Genomic DNA, 26,500 nt, shown 5'->3' on the forward strand with positions numbered 1-26,500 from the left:
AAGCGGACCTCCAGGTTCCTCTGGCTCACCTGGGATGCAGGTTTGTGTGTGTGTGTGTGTGTGTGTGTGTGTGTGTGTGTGTGTGTGTGTTTGTGTTCATATTTTCACATCGGTGTCTGTGTCTGCCTTAAAAGGGAGCGCATGGCATCGAGGGACTGGATGGTAAAGATGGGAAACCAGGCATGCGGGTAAGAATGGACTCAGACTAACACACTACATGTGCTATGGCAGCATGGTTGATCAACAACACAAGTAGATGACCTCTATGGACTTGAATTGACTCGACTTCTCTCTCTTTCTCAGGGAGAGACAGGGCCAGCAGGGCCAGCAGGACCAAGGGGAATCCCGGTAAGTGCCCTGCATTAGATTACATTACATTACATTACATTACAAGTACTGAAGAACACTGAACTCATTGTCATGTTCATGAAACCAGTTTGAGACAACATTTGCTTTGTGACATAGTGCATTATCATGCTCGAAGTAGCCATTAGAAGATGGGTAAATTGTGGCCATGAAGGGATGCACATGGTCAGCAACAATACTCAAATAGGCTGTGGCATTCAAGCGATGATTGATTGGTATTAACGGGCCCAAAGTGTGCCAAGAAAACATTCCCCACACCATTACACCACCTCCACCATGAGAAGGTGTACAGATGTTCCTAACAATAGTGCTCGTTGAGTGTATATAATATGTATAATTAGAGACCAATATAATCAATATGCTATGTGCAAAGAAGCAGTAGTGTAAAAGCTCAATTAAAGTCCTGAGTGTGCATCCAGTAGAGGCATGGGGGGAGGGTACACTGATATTGGTAATCAATGTTCCGCCGGGATTCTGAGTTCAGCAGAGTAACAGCTGCAGGGAAGAAGCTGTTCCTGAGCCTGCTGGTGCGGGAACAGAGACTCCTGTACCGCCTCCCAGATGGGAGGAGGGCAAACAGTCTGTAATTATCGTTATCTTAGTTCAGTCAGGACACTTACATCGGTTTAATCATATTTAATGAAAAGGGTAGTACATTTTGTTTGGCATAATTGAATGGCTCCGCTCTGTATATCACCCTGCCTGAAATTAAACGTCATAAAATACAAAATAACATAAGCAGGGAGCCCATACTATCAAACCCCCCGTAGGTAGGTAAATACAGAGCGACCAAGCAGGTGGAGGCTGGGGTGGTGGGTGGGATGACCTATAATTAAACTCTCAACAGGCAGTGGTGAAAACACTGTTTAACCATGGTGGAGTGTTGCATACTGGGCTCTTTTAAGCCTTGTCCCTGAGACATGTGATGATGTTTTGCATACGTGTTAATCCGCTGTTTGACTTAAAGTGTCCCGTCTGAACTTACATAAACTTTATTGTAAGGTATGTGGGATACAATGAAGTTTATGTAAATTCAGACGGGACACTTTAAGTCAAACAGTGGATTAACACGGATTAACATACCATAAAGTATGTTACTGCACCACCTCTGGTAACATACTGTACTGCACTGTCACCCCCCATAAGGAGAGAGGCATTAGCCAGGACCAGGTCTACGACTGACTCTCTATCTGTCTACTATGATTCATCATCTATAATGTGTGTGCTCTTTTAAGAAAGCTGGTGTCACAATACAATGATTTACAAAGATATCACCCGAGAAATGTGTGCCCATGTTTTTTTGGAATCCTTGTGAGATTTGATTTGTGACATGGTGACGTTGTTCTTACTGTCTCTGATCTTTCCTCTCAGGGTTTCAAAGGAAAGACTGGCCACGTTGGCTTCCCTGGACAGAAGGTCAGCCATGCATTCACTGGGTTATTCACTTCACATTGTCTGTTGCGGGCTACATCGTATGCATACATACATACATACATACATACATACATACATACATACAGTAAAAAGTTTGGACACACCTTGCCAAGAGTGTGCAACGTTGTCATCAAAGCAAAAGGTGGCTACTTTGAAGAATCTAAAATATAAACCATATTCTGGTTTGTTTAACACTTTTTTGTTTACTACATAATTCCATATGTGTTCCTTCATAGTTTTGATGTCTTCAATATTAATCTACAATGTAGAAAATAATAAAAATAAAGAAAAACCATTGAATGAGAAGGTGTGTCCAAACATTTGACTGGTACTGTACATACATACATACATACATACATACATACATACATACAGTGCAGATCTTGATTGTGTAAATCATTTAAGCTACTGTACATTATGTACTGAATCTGACAATACATTGATTATAATATATTTACCCTCCCCCACCTCTCTCTTTCTCTCAGGGTGATATTGGACCTGTAGGTCCAACTGGAACTTCAGGAAGACCAGGGCTTGAGGTGAGTCTAATCCAAAGAATCTCTACATCAACCAAGCTATGTCTAACTTGTTGATAGACAATGCCCCTCTACAGACCTCTCTACCATTGTGAGATGTATATATAGAACTCCTATTTCTGGCCTAGTTGAACAGAATGTTTTTTTTGTGACTGCTTTGATTCACACACGTCTTACCTTTTTAGGGTGACCCTGGAGCCCCAGGCCCTCAGGGCCGACCTGGTCCATCAGGACATGCTGTGAGTACTGTACGATGAACTTGTATGAACTTTGACCTTTCACCTTTGCCATTTTGCGTTTGTGTGTGAACTAGGTGTGGGTTTTGTTTTGTCCTACGGCAGGGTCCCGCAGGTCAAGTTGGACCCCCAGGGCCGGTAGGCCCCTCAGGAGTGGTGAGTGGATATCTTCTTATCCTGTTTTCTATAGCTGGGCTGTAGCTACCCAACCTGAGCCTCATACTAGCTAGATCAGGATTATTACCCACTGAGATAACATAATGACCGGTACACATTCCTACCATTAGGCCTCAGTGCGGTCTCTGGCCATGAAAACCAAGAGAGGAGTCGTTTTGTGGCTAGTTTTGTGCCACCTTGAATGAAGGCTCCACTGTCTTTCACTCAATACTATTACCACCTGTTTGATACATTTTAAGTCTATTAACTTTATTGTAGTGGGTTTATTGTACTGGGTAAATGTATGTTCTACTATGTATTTTGTAATGTAATGTAATGTTGTTGTATGTGTTTGTATGTGCTGAGGATTATTATTATTATTATTATTATTATTATTATTATTATTATTAGTAGTAGTTGTAGTAGTAGTAGTAGTAGTAGAAGTAGTAGTAGTAGTAGTAGTAGTAGTAGTAGTCGTAGTAGTAGTATTATATAAATTATTATATAAATTATATAATTTTATTATATGTGCAGATTTTTATTTCCTGTATGTTTTGTGACACCACAAACAATCTGAAGCCTAGGCAGGCCTGCGGTTATCATGTCCATCTCTCTCTTTCCTTTTGTAGGGAACCCCTGGGGACAAGGGCCAGGCAGGAGAGAGGGGGCTACCAGGGATGGGTGGTCCTCCGGGACCCCCCGGACACCCAGGCCAGATGGTCAGTATCCGCCACCTACAATGCTTTTCTGTGAAGAGAAAATGAACACTGGTGCCAATTTGGCATCTCCTTGTATTTAACATTCCAAACCAAGTTTGCCAAACTCTTTGTATCTGTGAACTCTATGGCTCTGAAGAGTTTGACTAAACTTAGGGATGATCTAAAGATTCATTTTTAATTATTCTCTCTCTTCCTGTCCCTCTTTTTTTCCGATCCCTCCTTCTCTCTCTCCTTCAGGGAGAGCCTGGCACTGACGGTGCTGACGGTAAAGATGTGAGTGATGCTCCTGATCTGACGCGTGTCATCATATAGCTGATGAGTGATTCATCTAAGGTACAGTCCTTCTCCTGCTGATCCTCTCTGTGTGTTTACAGGGAACAGCTGGGGCACCAGGGGAATGTGGCCAAGCCGGTCAGAAGGTAAGAGTCCATGCATTGTGTGTGTGTGTGTTCAGTGTGTGTGTGTGTGTGTGTGTGTGTGTGTGTGTGTGTGTGTGTGTGTGTGTGTGTGTGTGTGTGTTCAGTGTGTTCAGTGTGTGTGTGTTCAGTGTGTGTGTGTTCAGTGTGTGTGTGTGTTCAGTGTGTGTGTGTGTGTGTGTGTGTGTGTGTGTGTGTGTGTGTGTGTGTGTGTGTGTGTGTGTGTGTGTGTGTGTGTGTGTGTGTCTAGCTACAGTATACTACGGTGGATAGCTAAACCGGGTACCGTCCTATTTTCCTTTCACCAGTCCAGCTTGCAGGGGAGGCAAAGGAGGCTAGGAGAGGAAGCAAGCAACCTCAGACTATTGATATGCGGCCCTTTAGCCAGATCGTGTCATGTGTTGTACACACCCTGTTGGTTTGGCCTGTTCGGCAGGCTCACTTAACACTGTCGTCAGGTCACTCACCCTCTGACCCACCTTTTGGCAGCCTTCTCCTGTATTCACCTCAGATTCCCCCTCTTAAGCTGGCAGAAGCCCTCACAGCAAAGCTCCACAGCTCCACTGTAGCCCCTGACAGTAGCGACACACTCCATGGATATTGTGATAGAGTTATTCTCCGCGGGGTGAGATAATGCTATTAACTGTGAGGGGCCGATGTGAGATGGGACTATCTGTCACAGTGACAGGACAGCATTGTCAGGGCTTTTAGCTACAGAGAGGATTACAGGCAAGCAGATCCTTCTCCTCTCTCTCTCTCTCTCTCTCTCTCTCTCTCTCTCTTTCTATTTCACCAGCCAGTGTCCGGTGGTGACGTGGAAACATTAGCCGTTCATTATGGGCTGCTTTGTCCTCTATAAATCACTGTCTCTAAGGGGCTGTTGGCCCCATTGTGTGTGTTTACCAAGCCTGAGAGACTGGGCCTCTGTTCGCCCTACTGTGTGCGAAGTAACCCAGCAGTACCCAACGATGCTGCTTAGGGCCTAGTTCCAATCTGAAATTGTGTTCCCTTTCCTAGCTCCTTGTTTACTCCCCTTGTTGACTCAGGATGGGTGATAACAGTTTGATATTGCCGTCCTTGTCCTTATAAGGTCTTTTTAAATACCCCAGTCCTATATTATAGTGCTTCACCCATCTCATCTCTCTCTCTCTCTCTCTCTCTCTCTCTCTCTCTCTCTCTCTCTCTCTCTCTCTCTCTCTCTCTCTCTCGCTCTCTCTCTCTCAATCTCTCTCTCTGTCTCCTCTGTCAGGGTGAGTCAGGTACCCCAGGTCAGAGGGGCTCCCCAGGGGAGAGAGGTCGGCCGGGACTCCCAGGCGGAGGAAGCTACTCCTCTAAGGACTCAGGACCAGTCATTGGCCCGACCGGACCCAGGGGGGAGAGGGGGAGCCCAGGCACACCAGGTCCCGCCGGGACCGCTGGAACTCCAGGCATACCCGGACAAGAGGTGAGACTTGTGTTATTGTTCTTAGATGATTGTGTTTTATAATGTTGTCATTTTGTATGATGTACGGCTCGTACATTGTGTCTATGCAGGGCGCCCTTGTAAAAGTGACCTTGTTCTCAATGGGACTCCCTGCCAAAATAAAGGTTAAACTAAATAAAAGTATGGTGTGTTCCGGTTTTGATGGGTTGTGTCACTCATTCGGCTGCTACAGTATGGGCTTATGGATCGGAAGGATCCTCATGTTTACTCCATGTGTCTCTCACCTCGCAGGCTGTGGTCAACTATGACGACATCAGGAGCTTCATCCGCCAGCAGGTGATAAAGGTCTTTGATGGTGAGAAAACCGTCCTATTCTATCACAACAGTTTTTGTTATTTTTTTGATGTGTCACTCTGCTTGTGTTTATGTGAGTCTCTCTCTCTCTCTCTCTCTCTCTCTCTCTCTCTCTCTCTCTCTCTCTCTCTCTCTCTCTCACTCTTTGTATTTGACTGTCTAACTCTACCCCCCCCCCCCCCCCCCCCATCCCCAGAGAGAATGGCCTACTACATGTCACGTCTGCAGGTGCCACAGGAGGTGTCTTCACCTGGTCGTCCTGGCCCCCCAGGGAAGGATGGTAACCCAGGCAGGGCAGGCTCTTCAGGGATGCCCGGCCTCCCAGGACAGATAGGCCGAGAGGGCCGACAGGGACCCATGGGCCCCCCTGGTGAGTCTACACCTCCATTCATACACACTCCTACAACCCTTACATTATCATAATGACAGAACATGTTGTTGAGGCCTTCAGGTCACTCTCTCTCTCTCTCTCTCTCTCTCTCTCTCTCTCTCTCTCTCTCTCTCTCTCTCTTTCCGGAGGTATGCTGTAAAGTTCTCTTGTTTGTCTGCAGGTGGGCCGGGAGTGAAGGGAGAGAAAGGAGATAAGGGTGTTGGAGAGATGGGTGATGTGGGACCACCAGGGGGACCAGGTAAGACTCAGGCCAGCTTGTGGTTTCAAATGTAAACTTTAAACGTTTAAAATTAATGTGTTTTTGTTGGTGAATCCTCGCCCTCCTGGCACAAAAAAGTCAGTGACTAGTATCGTCAAACTAAAGCTCTGTCTTTGACAGTCAATATTCATCCTGTGCTTAATCAATGCTCTCTCTCTCTCTCTCTCTCTCTCTCTCTCTCTCATTGAATCAATAATCTCTCTCCAATCCCCATCTCTCTCCACTCCGCATGTCTCTTGTTCTCCCCTAACTCTATCCCTCACTCTCTATTTGTCTCCACCCCCCCCCCCCCCCCCCCAGGTGTTCCCGGAGCCCCTGGTTATGGTAAGATGGGCCCCACCGGCCCTGTGGGCCAGCAGGGAGTCCCAGGGATCCCAGGCCCCCCCGGATCAACCGGCCATTCAGGGAAGGACGGCCGCTGTAACCCCTCCGATTGTATGAGTCGCCAAGTGGAGTACAGCCCCAAGGGACCTATCAAGGGCCCCTACTAGAGAGTGAGATGGGAGAAAGGGAGGGAGAGAGGGGAGTAGGAGAGATTAGAGGAGAAAAGGGACAGAAGAGAGAAGGGAAGGGACCAACCATACCAAAGACCTTCCCAAATATCCACCATTCCCTTCAATCATCGTACGAGAATCACTGCTGGAACTGGAAATGAACTCTTCTGATAGCTGTCCACTGTACTGCCTGGAAAGAAAGTCCTTAGTGCGTGGGACGGGCCCATCTTGGACAGAGGCCAATGAAAGCCAGCTAAAGTGGATGTCATGCTTTGGTTGTCCTCTCTTTCTCTGTTTTAATGTTCTATCTCACCGTGTGTTTTCAAGCCTTTTCAGTCTTTTCATGTTAGATAATATGTGTACAGTCTACTCTTGAAACAACTGCCTTCACATTCATCATGATGGTCATCCTGCTTCTGAAATGTTCCTGTGGGAGTGTAAGGTAGCTGCTCTGTGCTCTTCTGCTTCTGTCTTTCTTCTAAAGCCAAAGAAACCTAATACATACGACTGACATTGCACTCTTGTTTTGAATTCCATTCATATTTCATAACTGACTGTTTCATTTCTCCCCACTTAAATTCATATTCTTATTCTAGACATGCCTATGCATTCCTAATTTTATATTTCTATGCTTGAATGGATGTCTCTGATGTCTTTAAAAAAAATGACTATGCTTTGTAAACTTGTATATGGATTTCCAATATCTTCCCATGTAATGATTCCCTGTTTGTGAGAGCGTAGAGAAAATGACAATAACATAACACAAACAAATTGAACACCTGCCTTCCCTCCCAGAGTGCCTGTTTTGTACATATTTATATTTATATATAATGGCTTTTCATACCTTTTTTTTATTTTTGGGAATTGGCATGAGGTTGACTCACCTCCTGTTTGGTTAATTGGCATATCCGCTATGAAGCCAATGTATTGCTTAAGTTGTATAAGCTTTCAAAGTGGAGTAATTTGTTCTATAAATCAAATTATTTATTTTTTATGATGGCGTAATTGTGCCCTGGAAGTTATTTTCAAATGTCAGTATCATTTTGTATCAACTGTACTGTAACCACAACATTTCCAAAACCAACCAAATTCTAAAATTCGTCCTGCATTACCAAACTTTTATTTTATTATTATTATTATTCTTTTTTTTTTGTTGACAAAAGATGAACTTCAAATGGATCCTTTTGTAAGTGAATTTCCATGCTTTATGACCACTAAAGCTTCAAAATGTCATCATGTAAAGGGAAAACAGGACATATATCATTTGTTGTAGCTATTCTTTTTCTCTGTCTGTCCTGCCGTAGCTAGATACTTATGTTATCTGTCTGTTGTCTGTCTGTTGTTTCAGAGGCTTACGTTTGACTGTCCATCAACACTACACTAGCTGCAAAGTCACCAGCGAAATTATACTCTAACTCTTGGCAGTGGCCAGTGTCGTTCATACAATTTATATACCATTTTCTGGCAGTGCCCTGAAAATAGTGCGTTTGATAAATGTATATATGATCACGGCTTCCATCTGTAATGCTCATGGGTATACCATCATTTATTATGGTAGTCCTTATCACCTCCATTGTTTGAAGCAACTAACTAAATCACCGCGCCCAACCAATGGTTCCTCTCGTCATTCCCAGGTATGATCAGCACATCATCAAAACAACACCACTGTTGCCCTCCAACCCTCACTAGACCTGTGTGTGTGTGTGTGTGTGTGTGTGTGTGTGTGTGTGTGTGTGTGTGTGTGTGTGTGTGTGTGTGTGTGTGTGTGTGTGAGTGTGCGTTACAGTCTTTGTGACTGTTTTTTGCCCAAGCCATCATTTACCCAGACGTTTTTTTATGAAACTTTATAGGAAAAAAGCTATTAAAGTGTTTTAAGCAGAGCTGTGGTATGGTCTGAATCTTTTCTTGAAGCAATTTGAATCTAAGGCATCAACAGTACCAGTGAAGATGTTTATATTTCCTCAGTATCCAACTTATGGAGCTCGTATTCTTAGATATAGACTTACCTGCGATTTGTCTGGTATAGAAACGTGTTCCTGGAAGAGAAAGAGTATTTGACAAAAGCTGAATATCTGCAGCTTTGAGAACATGAGATTTTTTATTGCACACTGAAGCATAAATGATGGATATACTGCAGAAGATAGATAGAATCAGATTAAATGAAACTGAGTTGGATTGCTGTTACTCCACTCCATTTTGAGATCCAAAAGTTCCCAACATGATACAGAAGAACATTGGGTTTTATAAAACGTTCCTCTTTATTGGTTTGGGTTGACCTGAACAACCAGGAAAAAAATAATAACTTTTTTTTCTTTACAGATGAATCATATAAAGAACAATAAATAGCTTTTGTTAATGAAAATAATCAGTCTTTTTTTCTTTTTTTTTTATGAAAGCGTTGACATTAACTTTCTGTGGAAGATGACAGTGGCATAGAAGGAACATTTTTTCTGGAACTGATTGGTTGTGAAAAGCAGTAATTTCTGGAGAAACTTGAACACTTTATTGCTGATTAGGTTCATGATTTCATCTGTCAGTTCCTATCATAACCCATCCTTTCTACATATAATCAACACACATTTACAAAGATTTACAGCACTGAATTATGGGAGATGGGAGTGCCCATCGGAATATGCTGTTGCCAGGCAACAAGAGGAAGACATAGGTCCAGTCGTTAGTTTCATAATGAGAAAAGGGGGATGGCAATGTACACATGAGGTAAACAGGGTATTTCACTCAAGCCTACAGGTGAGGGGTTTACCAATACATCTTACAAAGGTACAATATTAAATGTGAATTTAGAATGCAATCATTTATTGGTATTGTATTGTACATGTGTAAGGAAGGCATTGTTTTCGAGTTGGGGGCAGGGGGTTGAGATATATGCTTGCACTTTCTGCTTCAAAATATATTTAAAAATTCATATTTCGCATATAAAACAATACCATTCAAAGTGACCACGATATAAAAGAAAAGCACCAATTATTGGACTCAAAGTCAATCCCTATTCCTCTCAGTCCAGGCCCACTGCTGATGACATCATTGATGATGTCACTGGAGAGGATTTTGATGTCACTGCATATCTCTCTCCCACCGGGGTGGTAGCTTCGGGCAGTCGGACGTGACTGACATTGACATCTGCCAATACCGGACCAGAGCTTGTTAATTCAAAGAGGGGTGTGGCTGTGAGTGGCTGTTATGGTGATATGGGATGGATTTAAAGTGGGATATGTTACAACCAGAGTCTCCAAACAGTTAAAACTGAAGGTCATCAGTTTAGGGGGAGGGGGCAACGTCAGTCGCCTTAGTCTTGCCCCCACCCCTCGCTCTTGATGGTGTCCAACCAAGGAGAGTGGTCTCACTCTCCTTCTTCTTCTCTCTTCCTCTCTCCCTCTCTCTTCCTCTCTCTCCCTGGTGTTGTGGGTACGATGGAGAGGGCTGTTCTAGGTGGAGGGGCCCTTGATTCTGCCTGCCTCCTGTAGTCTTGGGGAGGTGTAGGCCGAAGCAGCCAGACAGGCAGCCGCCTCACAGAATCCTGGGAGACCAGATGGTCCCGCCCTACCGGGACGACCGGCATCTCCCGCCGAGCCCTGGGGGCCTCTCTCACCGGACTTACCATCCCGAGCCACACCGTCAATACCGGGAGGACCTGAGGAGAAAGAGGAGGAGAGGAAGATTTAGTCCTCAACGGTCCACTTATGCAAACATGTCGATTACTTTGTCATTTTGGATAAAGAGCATCAGGTTAATTTAGTTTCATGTGGTCTTATGCAAGTTGTTGTTGTAGTGCTTGCTTCTTAGTTCCCCACTGTAACCTCACTGTGTCCTCCAATTGAGGTCAGATATGACACCTGGTTGATTTCCCCAACATCCTAACTTCCTCTGCTACAGGCATTGCTCAGTGTTTAGATGAAGAGAAGTGACAGGTGTGCTGGTCTCTGTGTCTCACCTGGTATTCCTGGAGGTCCAGGCTGGCCGGGGTGTGGGCGTCCGGGGTCCCCTCTGTCTCCCTTCACTCCCCTCTTTCCTGGAGGAGGTAGACAAAGACACAGATGAGTCAGTGGCCCAGGCAGACACAAGCCTATTCATGACATCTGTTGTGTCATATGTCATGCTTACGACTGCATTATGTAGCCGTTATGACACAGGGGTTCACTGAATGGTCGGCCATCTTTCTTTTTTGATCTCTACCTTTTAGACCGGTGTTGCCAATCTGGCCAGGTGCTCCAAAGATGCCAGGGACGCCGCGGGCGCCAGTGAGACCGTGTTGCCCCTGAGGACCGGGGGATCCAGAAGGTCCAGGGGGCCCAGGGGGACCCATCACACCGGCTCCACCCAGTACTGCCCTCCTGGCGCTGACCGCTACCGCCGATAGCCTCTCTATGAGTAGGGAGGGAAAGAAGACGCTTAAGAAATGTCCTTTTACAATATCCACCTGTTAGGCAATCGATGAACAACGGAGGATAATACAGAGATTTAGGGAAATTAAATCAAAGCCAGAGCTGTTCCACCCTGTGCATTCTCTAACCTTGCAGCATCTTCAGAACCACCTCAATGATGTGCTGGTCAGACGCATCCCGTCCCTACAGAGACAAGACAGATATAACAAGCTGACAACAAGCTGTATCACGTTAAAAACAATGACTCAATCAGCAGATCAACTGACAAATCAATCAATCAATACATCCATCAATCATCACCAGCATTCTGTGTAATGAGTGTTATATCACACCATAACTGAATGCTGGTGTCTCTTCAATGTTAGGAGAACTCACCGATGCCCCCTGTATGCCTGGCATGCCTGGTACGCCTCTCTCCCCATTGATGCCCCTGGGCCCGGGCAGACCTGATGGGCCCTGGTCACCAGGTTTACCTGGGTCTCCTGTGGGGCCGTTGAAGCCTGAGTCACCCCTCACTCCTTGCTGTTGGGAGAGGAAGATAGAGGAAGAGAAGAAGAGATGAGATGGAGGAAGCGAGGGGAGGAAGAGTCGAGTCTAAGGCCATGTTTTAATTCACTTCTCAAATGCATCCTTACTTCCTCCCTTCGTTGAGGTAATCACAGAGCTAGAAGAAATACACTCTACAACAAAGGCCTATCATCTAGTAGGAGGAGAGAGGACAGGTGAAATTGAATCAATAATGTGTGTGTTTCGCCTCCGGCACGGTGCTGTGCTTACCTGTCCTTTAGGTCCAGGCTCTCCAGACAAACCCTGTCAGAGAAGGAGAGAAAGACTAGTCAGTCAGAGCTTCAGTTATCTGCAAATAACTTCTGCATATACAGGTATGTGTTGTTCTACGAGTACAGTGGTAGTGTGCTAAATCTGTCTGTTTCCTGGTCGCTCTGTAAGCTTGGTCCTCCACACTTCCACACTTGCCATGTATACATGTATAACTGGAAGATCTAGGAGATGTGCATGGCGAGATGCATCCATAAGTCTTCACCGATCCACTTTTGATACGTCATCCCCCCTTTGATATGCTTTTATCTCCCTTACCTAACCCAAATCACATCGATATATATACCCACTTACCTTTTCACCTTTCTCCCCAGCCAAGCCCTCCACACCTGGGTCACCCTGAAAGAGAGAGGGAGAGAGAAAGAAAAGAAAAATAGAGCAAGCGTGAGAGACAGATAGAGAGAGAATTTATAATCAATCAACACATGGACCATTGCTTCTCATTGCACCATGCATGACTCAGGCTGGATGTCATTATGGAGCTATTGTATAAGTGTGCTGAGATCGCAGGCTATATTACTCACAAAGTCTCCCTTCGCTCCGACTTTTCCTTGGAATCCCTGGGAATAGAGGCATGAGTCATAAATACACAGACATACATAACACATTCTAATAAAGAGGACAACATATTGATTAAGCCCAAGGACTACTGTACGTGAGACAGCATATAGTAAGAAAAATGTAGTTTCATTTTAGACTTGGGAGATGATAATCCTAGGATTATCATTTATATTGCTTAGGTTACTCAAGCAGGAAAAACATTGCATATTCCTGAGTTGGGCATGTATAGGTAAACACTGCCACCAATAGGTGGTTCTGTGTAACTGCATCACACGTTTAAATGATGCGGCACTAATGCACCAGTATTGTGATTCTGACATCAATTGACAGGTATTGGTTGGCACAGACCTTGTCTCCCTTGGTTCCTGTGATGCCCTGAGCCCCTGGGACGCCCATAGGTCCTCTCTGTCCTTTGTTGCCCTGCGGGTACACAATGGTTTACTTTAGTAAGCAGAATGCACATCTGAGAAACACAGTTTTGTTTCCTTGTTATAAGATAGATCATACGATAACACTCAATACTGAAGTGAGTCCTAACACAAGGATGTTTGTAAACCATTGATTTAGACAGTTCTGTGTTTTTTTTTTTTTGCTGAGTTCTGCAGAGAAGACTTACAGCCTTGCCGACCACACCCAGTGGCCCAACAGCTCCCCTCTGGCCTCTGTCACCCTGAGGGAGAGAGAGAGAGACCGAGAGAGAGGGGGGAGGGGGGGGGGGGAGAGAGAGAGAGAAGAGGACAACAGAGACAGGTCGGATGAGAAGGATGACATGTTACTAAATGTCTGTTTTCAACTTAATATATTTGTATGAAATTCAGACTGTTCCTATATTTACTGAATAAGATGGGACAATACCTTTGGTCCTGGAACACCCTCCATACCAGCTTCACCAGGAGCACCAGGCTCACCCTGAGAGAGAAGGATGGGGGGATTAAGAAGTGATGGGGGGACAAGTTACAGGTAGAGTGACTAAGAAATAGCCAGGCGAGACTGGTGACGGTAGAAATTGGTATCCATTCCATGCATTATAATGAACCTGTCTTCCTATTTCTGCCTCCACCAGTCTCCCCTGGAAACAGTATAAGCCTACACTACACTCACACACCGAGTGTCAGATGACCTACCTGAGGTCCTGGAGAACCAGACATTCCAACATGGCCTCTGGGACCAGGCTCACCCTGAGGAGAGAGGAGAGAGAGAGATGAATCATTCAACAGCATTGCCGCAACAATGGGATGTGGTGACACCAGAACAGGCATTGACAATGAAACAGACAAACAAACAGACGGTATGGCCACTGCCCTACCTTGTCTCCAGCTCCACCCTTGGTTCCAGGGCTGCCAGGCAAACCCTAGATGAGACGAAAGGTTAAAGAGAAGTTCAAAGGTCAAACAGGGGATAACTTTCTGCAAAACAAGAGATTCGCTTTTTCCAGAACAACCTCTTTTCCCTGTTTCTAAAGCTACCACCATTATTCAGTGGGTGATTCGTAAAGTGTGTGTGTGTGTGTGTGTGTGTGTGTGTGCACACGTGTGCGTGTGTGTGTGCATGTGTGTGTTCATCTTCATCAAGTGGGAAATGAAACAGGCTAAGTGACTGTGGTAAAGTTTGCGTACAGTAGGTGTTTTGTGTCACTGCAGTGACCACCCATTGATGGTGTGTATCAGAGAACCCCTATGCTCCATTACCCCTCACCGAGGACACACACACACACACACACACACACACACACACACACACACACACACACGTTTGATGATGATGAATCACTCGCCGGGAGAGAGAGAGAGCAATTTCAAGGTGGTTTAAATTCCAAAACGGCTTGAGTCAAGGGGTCAACCTGGATGAGTGCCCAGAAAGTGCACACACTCACACACACACACACACACAATGTACTGCTCGTTTTTGTCTGTGTCTTTGGCTTTTGTGTTCTGTGTAGGTGGGAGAGAACTGTGGGGGAGAGCAGACGCATATCTTACGTGGTCTGGTTGAGAATGAGTGTTTATAGCTGTGCTTGATTAGAGGGGATACACTGAGGACAGTCATATATACACACACACACACACACACACACACTCAGCACATGCATGCACAGGCACACACACACACACAGACACAGACACACACACACACGCTCAGCACATGCATGCACAGGCACACACACACACACACACACACACACAGACACAGACACACATACACATACATACACACACACACACAAACATGAGTTTGGTATGAAACAATAGACTTACTGCTGACCCCTGGTGACCGGGAGGTCCAGGCATCCCACCCTGACCTGGGGCACCCTGCAGAGAGAGGAAGCAGAAGAAAAACACTTCAGTATTCTGACATAGATCTTAGCATCATCATCATCATTCTCTTTCACCATCGTCATCGTCATCGTCATCATCACCATCATACATCATCAACATCATCATCATCACCATCATCATCATAAGCAACAGCTACATCGGTGTGAAAGCGAGTCCTTACCTTGATTCCGGGGATGCCAGGTGTGCCATCCTTGCCATCAATCCCTGGCAGACCCTGAAATACCACACAGGTTATATGAGGTTATATCAGAGGAAATATGATCATTTAGCATACATTTTCGGTGCAGTTATACTGTTGGCCACATGGTGTATGGTAATGTCATGGGTTGGAATGGTCAGATCTATTGTTGTTTCAGGGTGGTGTGATGTGTCTGGCTTTAGTGTGAAATCAGCATGAAGTCAGCGTGATCATGATCAGTGTAAACACTCACATTCTCTCCCTTCTTGCCGACTGCTCCCTGTGGGCCCCTGATACCTTGGCCACCCTGTAGAGAACACCACCATCATCATCATCATCATCATCATCATCATCATCGTCGTTAACCACATGCATTCAGAAACTAATTATTCACTCTATGATCTCTAAACATCCCTTTGTACCATTATTGAGGATGAAACTTCTGGTGGATACTGTCGATAGAGAAGGATGGATAGATGGACAAGTGATACTCACCAAATCTCCTTTCTCTCCAGCGCCTCCTGGTGGTCCCTGGGGTCCCTCCTCACCCTACACAGAGAGAGAGAGAGAGAGAGAGCGAGAGCGTCTTGAAACAGAGCACCCAATATGCATCATGTTAGTGACTATGTGTGTGATTGATTGCTAGTGGTTATGCTCTGATACTTACTGGGGGCCCTGGAATGCCAACTGGTCCAGTGATTCCCTTGTAACCACGAGGGCCCTGGGAGAAACAGGAAATTAAATACGAGACACTTTCTACTCAATGGCATACAGGTGTAGACGAACAGTCAATTGTGATAGATGAACAGAGGAATAGACACACGGAGAGATCACTCAGAGGCCAACGGATTTACGGATGATGCTACCACATGCTAGTACAGTAGCATGCCAATCAATGTAATAGAGGGCTGATTAGCACTGATTAGCGATGTGCTAAACACAGCGAGCCATTCTGCTTGGCACTAAGCCTGGGTGCTAACTTGGCTAAGAGGGCTAATGCTAACACTAAGATGGATGGCTGGAGCGGATCATTAACTACAGATGGAGGCACAGTGGACCCAGACAACCCCACCTCATTAGATGGCAAGAGAGATTTGTGTGAGCATCATTTCCATATGCCGCTATTGCTGGTAATGAATAGTGTTTGTACAGATAGGCAGTCTAGCATCCCTTGCTCGCTAGGCTGGCACAGCAGAGTCGAACAAAGGGCGGAAAAACAGGTGGAGGAATGCTAAAAAGTCATGGATGGAGAGATTGTGATAAAGGAGATTAAAAAATAGGGCGTTAGTGTACTCACCGCCTCTCCCTTGGGTCCCATCATTCCTGGGTAGCCTCTCAGACCCATCGGGCCCTGAAATAGAGGAACAAAAAAGAGGGAGAGAGATTGAGGTTTGCATTCACGAGATGTCAGGATAACATTATGCTTTAATTAAGGTTTATTCTAAGTGGTATGCTACTCTGGAACGTAGCCGGTGTACAGTATTTGGCCTATTTTCTATCATAGATAGAACATATACTTTACCGGGGGTCCTGGTATTCCCTGCTCCCCAGAAATGCCAACATCTCCCTTCGTGCCCTGAGAGGAGGAAGAGAAGAAACATAATGTTAATATGTGTGCTAATGCATCAGAGGCTTAGTATGGTTATTAAGCTGACGCTTTCATCCAAAATTACACCTTTCAGTGTATGGGACCAATGAAGAACCCATAAACTTGCTGTGACTAAATACAGCTACTGTTTGATCCACTAGTTCAGACAACACAATCAAGGCAGTTAACTGTTAGAAATATTTGGTCCCACATGTACCTGTTAGGGAGTGATCATGAAAAACTATTTATGTGTTTGCTGATATAGCAGTTGAATGCTTTGCTTCCATATTTCTACATAAATGGCAGACAACTGAGACGGTCTTGTAATATAAAGAGTTCTCCTGCAGCGTAGTGCTTTGTGAGACCTGTGAGTGCTTCTGAGAGATGGAGCAGTTGCAGACAGCTCCTGCTGGGTGCAGATCAGGGGATAAATCCTCCCAGCGTAAAGGAGACTCTCTGAGTTCCCACTGGGTGCTCATTAACTCTTTTTAATACACCGGGGTGAGTCTGCCGCTCTAACCCCTACACTCTTATCCTGCCTTCCATGTACCTGGCTCTCTACCGCTCCTTTCATCTGGCTCACTGCGTGCTGCCTGGCTGCCCAGGCCAGGCCTGACTAATCGCACCCAGATTAGTGCCAGTCATGTGCCTCAGGGGGCTTCATTACTGCTAATCCCTGCTTCTGATGGTCCTTTACGTGTGTGTGCGCGTGTGTGTGTGTGTGTGTGTGTGTGTGTGTGTGTGTGTGTGTTTGTGTGTGAGGTTGGTGTTTGGAAAGAAATATACTTGCACTTTGATTTGCAGACATGAACAGATAGGCAGGTGTAGGAGGTAGTCAGAGAGCGATGGGTAGACAAACAGATAAAGAAGATGATTATTATGTATCACTTACCAGTTTTCCGATGCTACCAGACTCTCCCAGTATACCAGCACGACCTTTGTGCCCCTGTGAGAGAAGTTTAGTCAACTGGGTACAATATCATTAAATTGATCTATGAATCAATATATCATTCAATTCAATCAACATGTTGGATTTGTTTGAATTATTCCAAGGCTATACAATGTCAATAGCCTTGGGATGTGACAGGAATGTACTGGACAACATCATGTATCAATGTTGCCAGTTTATACACAACACAAGGGGAAAGAGTAGTGTGGATGTCCATATTTACAGGTGATCATAACAATGTCTTAACAATACACAAAATACATTGTTTGTTATATTGTTTTTTCATGTTTTTTCACTCACCTTTACTCCCTGCAGACCCTGGGGGCCTTTAGGACCAGCTGGGCAGTTGATTGGACACTGTAGAGGGAGAGAGGGGGAGGGGGAGAAAGAGAGAGAGAGAGAGAGAGAGAGAGAGAGAGAGAGTTAAAACATCCTGTATATTTTCCTCAGTTCCTCAGCCAAAAGGCGAACAAAGTCTTCAGTTGATCAGTTTGCTACCTTCTTTTTTTCTCTCTGTTCAGACTTTCAAACATGGTACCACAGCCATCGAAAGATGGTGATGAGAAAGGGAGAAGGATGAAGGGACAACGATTGGGGAGGATTGGGGGAGGGGATGAGAGGGATCAACTCTACTGCTGTAGACAGTGGGACTAGGGTTAGGTGCTATGGGCTTAAGCCATGCTCCCGAGCACTTTGGTCTTGGGGACTGGATCTTGAGACTAAGTATGGGTACTACAGACATAGGGTATGGAGCCTAGGTCTCCTGGTCTTGGGTTTATGGAACTAGGATAATCCCATTTAAAACCTCACATGGGTTGAATGTACTGTACACAGATCTAGCAGGTTTACAGGTACAAATAATAGTCTACATATCACGTGGAAAGAAAGAAGAATACCAACTGTGATGGCAAGTCAACCACTGACAAAAACAGACAGACAGTCGAAAGACTCAACAAAAAGTGTAGGGGTTATTCCAATGGGACAGACCAATGAGGATGTGTTGTCGGGGACTGGCAAGTCTGCATTAGGGCATGGTGTGAGCTACACAGTTGGCTCACACAGACTGTAAGAGACTGAGAGGTAGGACAGGGCAGAGTGAGAAGGTGTGACCAGGTCGAGGGACGGGGACACATGGAGGTGTGAGGTATCTTACCTGGAAGTCTGCACTGCCCTCTTCTCCTCCCAGAAACTTCCCTGGAGGACCCTAGAGGGAAAGAAATGAGAAAGAGAGAGCGAGAACGAGAGAGAGAGAGAGAGAGAGAGAGAGAGAGAGAGAGAGAGAGAGAGAGAGAGAGAGAGAGAGAGAGAGAGAGAAAGATATGATGATGAGGAGAGTGTGTGTGTGTACAGAGCTGAGCTAGCACTCTCTCTCTCTCTCTCTCTCTCTCTCTCTCTGTATATATTGAGTTAGAGTAAAGTAGTTCTCCCAGCAGGGCTGATGTATTCAGACTGCAGTAAGATGAGACAGGGGCGGCTGATCTAATGGGAGTTTATTTACTCTGGGACACCAGTAAACCTAAACAAATACACTCCCTGGGGTTCGGAGTATCACTCTCTATGAAGCTACTTCCCACCTGAAATCACTCATGGATACACACACACATATCCTAGAATAAACTGAGATGCATACCGTACTACTCAGCACTGTCTTTAAGAGCTCACTTCTCACTGGCTGCTATAGGAAGTACGCAGGCACACTAGCTGGGCTTTCTGTTTCCTGGCTGTATCGTATTGATTTGTTGCTAACATTGGTGTGTTGCTATAGCCAACTGGTTTGTTGCTTTTGCTTACAGGTTTGTTGCTATACCTGACTGGTTTGTTACTATAGGTTACTGGTGTGTTGCTATAGCTGACTGGTTTTGTTGTTATAGCTAACTGATTTGTTCCTATAGCTTACTGGTTTGTTGCTACATCTCACTGTTTCTTTCGATATATATTACTGGTTTCTTTTTTTGTATTTCCCTCTCAACATGTAGTTTAACAAGGGCTACAGATATACAACACTGAAACTTGACTGTGTTTGCTGGTTCAATGTAATAGCTGGTTTCTCTCTATTGCAGGGAGTGCACAGAGGCTAATACTGTCTGGTTTCTTGCTAACATTGGGAGTGCTCTTACTGGTTTCCCAGAGGGTCCGGGTGTTCCTGGAGCTCCAGGTGCTCCCATCATGCCCTGAGAAGAGAGGAAGAAGAGGAGGGGTGGACATATGATGAAGAATAACAGAGTGACTATAGAACATAGTAGTTGTGGTCGATCAGCATGATGACATTGGTGAAGTCTACGGTGTGTGGGATCTTCTGTGGTCTGTGCATGGCTCTGGTCTACAGGACCAGATACCACAGATATAACAGCACAGCAGTCCTCCTACCTTGGACCCAGTTGTCCCAATCTCACCAGGGAGACCAATGGGGCCTGGGGCTCCCTAGAGAGAGAGAGAGAGAGAGAGAGAGAGAGAGAGAGAGAGAGAAAGAAAGAGAGAGGGCGGTGTGGTACTTAGTGGACATTCTGATATCACTTATATCACACTTCTCAGAATGTACAGTAAAATGTGATGAAACCACTTACAGCCAATCCTGGAAGTCCTGGTCCCTGTAGAGAAAGAGGGATGAGGGGTTACTTAGTGAAAAACAAGTGGATAACAACATGGTTTGTTAATCAATAATTTGTGTAAACAATTAGCCGTCATAATACATAATTCAATAAAGCTTCTGTATCTAGCGGCAAAACACAAGACAAACAGAGCTGTGTCCGTCCAACTAATCAATGTGTGTTATTGTGTCATATTAATTACTTAAATTAAATCCACAAACAAACAGAGTAATGTATTCACGGTTTCATCCATGCATATCACTAATGGACTGCATTCTGTGTACAGTCTGTCTTTTTGAGCCAACAATAAGTAGACACACAGCACCACCTAGAGTACTACTTCGGTAACTGCATGTGGTCTGGGACAGTCCAACCATAACCTGTAAAATTAGTTTTTTTTCCACCCCCTCTTGAGGGTGATCACTCTAGTATGTCATTGGGATAGGTGTGAAGGCAACGTCCCCATCCTGTTTCTATTACTAATCAAACCTTGTCAGATCAGGGATTACTTCAAGGAAGGCTGATAGAAGGTACATGGTACAGTATAGGAAGAGAACCCACTATAGAAACCACTTTGGCTGCCAGAGCTACTGTAGAAGTGTCAACACCAACCAATGGGGGACACATGTTCTAGACTTGGGGGGGAAAGAAAGCTAGGGCAGGGGGAGCTCCCCACCTTAACAACGGTAGAGGAAACACTGGATCATTATAGTCCACACTAGTGCTGCAAGACTAGTGTTATGACTGTAAAGAAGAGAAAAGCTGACCTCAGCTGTTATGGCTGTTGAGGTCAAGTGGGTTCAGGTATAGTTGAATATAATGATGAGATTTATGCAATGATCATACTCACAGTGGGCCCGGGCTCACCACCAGGACCAGGCTGGCCCTATACAACGGAACAACAAACAACAACAACAGGGCTGTTTATCTCTTGCAACAACAAGGCTGTTTATCTTTGTTTATGTCTTGCAATAACAAGGCTGTTTCTCTCTAGCAAGAATAGAACAGTTGAGATACTTCAGGGAAGGCATCTGAACGAATAGATACACATTGTGTCAAGTGATATACTGTTAATTCAGTGGAGGCTGGTGGAGGTAGAAACACATGCGTGTTTGACACTATTTCTCATTCTGTTCCATGCATTATGAGCCTGAGAAGACAGAGATCCTTGCCTTAGGTCCAGGGTTGCCGAGGGGACCCCGATCGCCCTTTGCTCCGATCAAACCCTGCACAGAAAGGGGAGAAGAAAAAATATGTATTCCTCTAATTTAGGACAATTGCGACTTGTGACCTGAATTCACATTATAATTTAACTAAGCAACACTTGATTGGAGTTGGCACGTCCAGGTCATTAGAAGTAAAATAAGGATTGAGATTCCTGGCCGGATTATGTTGTAAATCCCTGAAGAATGTCTGTGTTTCAAACAGCATGTGACTGTGAAACTGTGAGACCTTGAGACTCAGCTCCTTCCAGACGATTATACAATCAGACAAACATACAGGCCTCTAAGCAGCCAGCGCCACATTAAAAATAATATATATGCCATTTAGCTGACGCTTATCCAAAGCGATTTACATTGCAGTGAGTGCATACATTTCATTAAGAACACACATCGCAGTCTAGATATTGAATACATTCAGGGGCTTGTTTGGGAGACAGGTAATCATCCTGTATTTGAAACAATGTTGAACCAGTGAACCAATGATCCAGACAAAACATTCACTCACACACAAACCCAGAAAGGATTCACACACATACACACATACACACATACAGTAGGTAGGAATGTAGAAAGTCCCAGTACAACCATGCATGCACAAACCCACACAAACACACTCATCATCTGGGGTGGCAGGTAGCCTCAAGGTTAACAGTCAGAAGGTCGCTGGTTTGATCCCCACCCCAGGAGGTCCCCACCCCATGTGAGCTGGTGACTGGAGGGTTGCTGGCATCACTGCCGTTGTGCCCTTGAGCAAGGCACTTAACCCCTAACTGCTACAGATGTCTGACCCTGTGCCCAGAGTCCAGAGCTCTGTTGTCTCGGGGGGTAGGGGGGGTTGTGTGCAGTAAAAACACATTCCAAACTGTGATTGATTATAGTACAGCAGTATACACTGCTCTTGCACATCTGACATTATTGCCACTACATTGCACCTTTCACTATTACTGTAAATTATTGATGCTACTTGCACTACTACTTACACTGCATTGCTATTGTTATTATTCATTCATTATTATCATTCATTATTCATTACTGCTGCTACTTACACTCCACCCTTATGCAGTACTATTTGTTATTGCTATATTATATTGTATTACTGATTGTCGATTGTTGTCGACTGTTGTTAAGTGAGCAGCAAGGTCCCAAAGCATTTCATTATGTCAATTACGGCTGTATGCGATGTATGTGACGATTGATTTTGATTTGATTTGATTTGATTTCATTTCATTTCATTTCATTGATTGATGATTGTTTGGCAAATAAAACATGGTTTAGTTTGGTTTGAAAGGAGACTTACATCAATGCCATTCTCCCCAGGAGTCCCATCTGGGCCAGGCTCACCTGCTTCCCCCTTCGCCCCCTACAATCAGAGACAGTCATAAGATCAGGTACACATATCCTCAAGGACAAACACACACATGTAGGCACACACACACATACACACACACACACACACACACACACATACACACACACACACACACACACACACACACACCCACACACACACACACACGTGATTAACTTACTGCTGGGCCACGAGAGCCATGAGGTCCTTTATCTCCCTAAATAGAGAGAGAGAGAGAGAGAGAGAGAGAGAGAGAGAGAGATTATGAGAGAGAGATTATGATGATGATAATGATGATGATGATGATGTTAACAATGATCTTTCTTTCCAGACAGTATGTCTCCTATAGTATATCATGATGCAGACGGCATTGACATAGATGGCAGGTTTGTTAGCTCTTAAAAGCCATCGATGTTAGGTGCCAGCAATATGGTAGAACATCTGCTTAGAGACTTCATCCCCTTAACTATTTTCCTCAATCTTCACTGATGTGAAAAAGTTGGACAGGTCAAAGCAAAGTCCTGATATAAACATCCCATGTTGCTTTTCAGCCAGATTTTGTTTTCAGATCAGACAGCTAATAACACCAAGGAAATGAGAGAGAGAGGGGAAGCTACTCTAGACAGTTGAGATGTACTCTGGTTGCAACCGTAATCACAATTGGTCTTGCACATATCCCGTCTTCCTACAGATCTGCAAAGGCAAAGCTTCAAGAGGGGTGTGGGTGTGGGTGTGGGTGGGGGTGGAGGTGGAAGCTAGCAGGTGTTTGACAGCACATGGTGACCCCCGCCCCCCCCCCCCCCAGAGTTGGATTTGGAACCTTTCAAAAATCTTCTCCCCTCCTTTATCCCTCTTAATCTAATCGGACTGGAAAGTTGAAAACAATATGGTAACTATGCTTAGTTTACACCTACTCAGATGGCTAAGATCTGTGAAGGGCTAAAGTAGGAGGGGGGGGGGGGGGGGGCAGAGGGGAGGGATTGGGAAACACTTTTTGGGAATGAGATGCAGTCATTCACTAGACACAGTTTAGTAGGTCAGTAGCTACAGTGTTGGAATTCATGTAATACCAATTACATCTTACCCGTTATGGTTAGGGTTAGGGTTAGGGATAGGGTTAGGGTTAGGGTTAATCTGCATAAAACCTGTCACACTCACATTAATAGTTGATCTAGCATTTTTGAGGATACAATTGATTAGCCTACTTTCTGCATGTATCTATAGCATGTCAAATAGAGGCCTAGCCAACATATTTCAGTTATAGCTGCATTCATAGTTTATTCTGACCATGTTTTTAAAACCTGGTTCTGGTTAGCCTGAGAATACCTCAAATGTATCACATTACTGCGACATTAGCCCAGACCCCTGCTTTGGGATGGAGTGAAATCCCCCGTCTCAATGGCCCCTCTATCTGTGAGGAACAGTGGTCTTTTGTGCCGCTGTGTTTTCATTCAAAGCGCCCTCTAGGGGTACTACTGCCACACTAGAGGAGAACGCTCCTCTGGTATTTCATCGTGTACAATGATGGTCTTTGTGACAACCTGTTGGCGCCGGCTCAGCAGCGTGGATACTCACATCAATGCCGTCGGACCCGGGAGTGCCAGAAGGGCCTGGTGGGCCGGGCTGGCCCTGAGGTCCAGGTGGACCACTCTGGAAGAAATGAAAATAAAATGGGGGGTTGAGACTTTTGAAGAGAACATGATTTTGTGCAAAGCCTTGCAAACTTTTTTGTATCCTATTGAATATCTATTATTGTCATGATATTCAGGGTACAATAAGTAGAATACATTTAAAATTGCTATACAATCCCATTGCATTATATGATTATTATGTCAAAAATAGAACCATGGAGCAAGTGCATATTTGAAAGAAAGCAGAGATTTGAAAGAAATTACATTTGATGGGTAATGTTAAATACAGTGAACACAATTATCAAAATATAAAGTATCAATTTGTCCCACTTATCAAAGGCAACATGCATCAAAGGCAACCATGCATTATAACACAACACATTTGACATCAGCAGAAACAACACCACTGGTATCTACAGTAACAGTGTCATAGCCATATGTGTTTTGTGATTGATTAAAAATCCAACAGAAAATTAGAGAGTAAGGGAACTTGTTTCATCCAAAGGAGAGGTAATCCCATATCCTGTATTGCTTGTTGGTCAAATAAAACAAAGGGTTGGTCCAAAGAACTGGGGTACTGTGGGAGTGGGGGGGTGGGGGGGTGGGGGTCATGAGACTGGGGAATGTTTACCAAACTCCCATCCCCCACCCACATAAGAATGCAGCTTGTTTCATTTGATCAATCAGTTCCATCCAGTGAAAATGGAGCATCTTTAGATTCAGTGTGGAAATACTGTACTCTCCGGAAATCAAAATAGCGTTTGAAATTCAACCAAAAAACATCTTGATATAAGGTTTCAAAATGGCTAGCTGTCTGCTGGATAGTAAGGATGTGTGATTTGGTGGAGGGAGTCTTCAGGTTGAACATTCTGTGTGTGTTTGCGTGTGTGTGTTTGAAGAGGGGGCTTCACAGTATGTGCAATGTCTTGACTACACACCTTGGTGTGTGTGTGAGAGTGTGTGTGTGTGTGTGTGTGTGTGTGTGTGTGTGTGTGTGTGTGTGTGTGTGCGTGTGTGTGTGTGTGTGTGTGTGTGTATGTGCAACTGCATTCCGTCTGTGGCAGGGCCACTGTCTTGCCTGTCAGTCAAGTGCTTTCATCTTTGCATCTGTAAAAAGGGAGTTTTAGTCCACTCAAACGTTGCTCTTCAGGTAAAAAATATCCAGTTCCAAAAAGGAGTCCATTCATATTCCTTATTGGGATTGCCATGGTGAAAACTTCCACAGAGGCAGAGTGCATAATCCAAAGGCAATAGGATGATTCCACTTCACATAAACCAGTAAAGAAACAAAAAACTGCCTTATTCCATACACACATACACACATACAACCATACACAAAGACAATATACAACTACAGTCCTAATGATATCTAGATATATCCTCTATTACATTGAACTCAACACTCAAGCACTGAAACACATTCCTATCCTTTTGTAATTCTAACACAACCACATTCTACAATTCAATCACCAGACAGAGCAACCACACATCCTAAGGCAGTCCACAACAGTTTCCCCACCACCAGCCCTTTCCAGGGAAAAGGGCTTGGACTGTACCCCAGACAGAAGCATCCTAGCCTGGGTACAGAAGATACCAGCTTCCCCTCTCCACTCACCACTTGGGCCAGAGCCAGGCACAACGTCTGCAGGAGGACCCAGCTCTTCAACAACGTAGAGAGACCAGCCATTATCCCTCTCTCCTCTCCCTCTCTCCTCAGCACAAAATCCTCTCTTCTCTGGCCTCTTTTCTCCCCCTCTCTCCTCTCCTGTCCTGTCTTCTAGGCGGAAAGGAACTGTAGGGCAGGGTATCCAAAGGGGGATGGGGGGCTATGTGCACAGCCCCAAAAAATCCACCCAGGAAAAGTGTGTGGAGGGATGGATGGAGGGGCTAGATGGAATGAGAGAGAGGTGGAACCTAGCCCTACAGCCTGCCCCTGAGAACACAAGAGCTCCTGAAAGCCCCCCCCCCCAAACACACACACGCACACACACACACACGCTCACACACACACACACACACACCTCAGAGCTCACAAGCCCAGGGGGAAGGGGCAAACATGACTGGATCATAATTATGC

The 26,500-nt window shown here is 44.9% G+C and overlaps 2 protein-coding genes across 2 annotated transcripts in view; one reads left to right on the forward strand and one right to left on the reverse strand.

The window, feature by feature from the left end:
• col16a1 (collagen, type XVI, alpha 1) overlaps window positions 1-8,664 on the forward strand; it is a 58,800-nt gene extending 50,136 nt beyond the window's left edge. Inside the window, exons 56-70 of the mRNA XM_083680696.1 lie at window positions 1-40; window positions 135-188; window positions 304-348; window positions 1,738-1,782; window positions 2,286-2,339; window positions 2,522-2,575; window positions 2,678-2,728; window positions 3,358-3,447; window positions 3,685-3,720; window positions 3,822-3,866; window positions 5,113-5,307; window positions 5,578-5,641; window positions 5,837-6,010; window positions 6,192-6,269; window positions 6,591-8,664. The exon at window positions 1-40 is cut by the window's left edge and continues 32 nt beyond it. Coding sequence (XP_083536822.1) covers window positions 1-40; window positions 135-188; window positions 304-348; window positions 1,738-1,782; window positions 2,286-2,339; window positions 2,522-2,575; window positions 2,678-2,728; window positions 3,358-3,447; window positions 3,685-3,720; window positions 3,822-3,866; window positions 5,113-5,307; window positions 5,578-5,641; window positions 5,837-6,010; window positions 6,192-6,269; window positions 6,591-6,781 — 1,216 coding nt within the window. The 3' untranslated portion in view covers window positions 6,782-8,664. The remainder of the gene's footprint in view (window positions 41-134; window positions 189-303; window positions 349-1,737; window positions 1,783-2,285; window positions 2,340-2,521; window positions 2,576-2,677; window positions 2,729-3,357; window positions 3,448-3,684; window positions 3,721-3,821; window positions 3,867-5,112; window positions 5,308-5,577; window positions 5,642-5,836; window positions 6,011-6,191; window positions 6,270-6,590) is intronic.
• Window positions 8,665-8,893: 229 nt separating this feature from the next.
• Window positions 8,894-26,289, reverse strand: col9a2 (procollagen, type IX, alpha 2). The gene is made up of 32 exons (XM_083679930.1): window positions 26,039-26,289; window positions 24,368-24,442; window positions 22,974-23,009; window positions 22,742-22,804; window positions 21,394-21,447; window positions 21,072-21,107; window positions 20,198-20,221; window positions 20,001-20,054; window positions 19,751-19,804; window positions 18,787-18,837; window positions 17,934-17,990; window positions 17,577-17,630; window positions 16,619-16,672; window positions 16,394-16,447; window positions 15,764-15,817; window positions 15,592-15,645; window positions 15,350-15,403; window positions 15,079-15,132; window positions 14,838-14,891; window positions 13,889-13,933; window positions 13,707-13,760; window positions 13,438-13,491; window positions 13,199-13,252; window positions 12,931-13,002; window positions 12,546-12,581; window positions 12,316-12,360; window positions 11,962-11,994; window positions 11,560-11,706; window positions 11,313-11,367; window positions 10,976-11,164; window positions 10,734-10,811; window positions 8,894-10,433 (listed from the first exon to the last, which is right to left on the reverse strand). Exons 1-32 carry the CDS (start codon window positions 26,108-26,110, stop codon window positions 10,228-10,230), a joined length of 2,076 nt encoding a protein of 691 aa, XP_083536056.1. The 5' UTR covers window positions 26,111-26,289; the 3' UTR covers window positions 8,894-10,227.
• Window positions 26,290-26,500: the final 211 nt, after the last annotated feature.

Source organism: Argentina silus, assembly GCF_951799395.1.
Source record: "Argentina silus genome assembly, chromosome: 11".
Lineage (NCBI taxonomy): Eukaryota > Metazoa > Chordata > Actinopteri > Argentiniformes > Argentinidae > Argentina > Argentina silus.

Coding starts and splice junctions, on each gene's coding strand:
- col9a2 (XM_083679930.1), bottom strand. CDS start 26,110: ATGGCTGGTCTCTCTACGTTGTTGAAGAGCTGGGTCCTCCTGCAGACG. Junction 23,010..24,367: donor CCGGGTCCGACGGCATTGAT/GTGAGTATCCAC, acceptor CTCTCTATTTAG/GGAGATAAAGGACCTCATGG. Junction 21,108..21,393: donor TCGGCAACCCTGGACCTAAG/GCAAGGATCTCT, acceptor TCCGTTGTATAG/GGCCAGCCTGGTCCTGGTGG.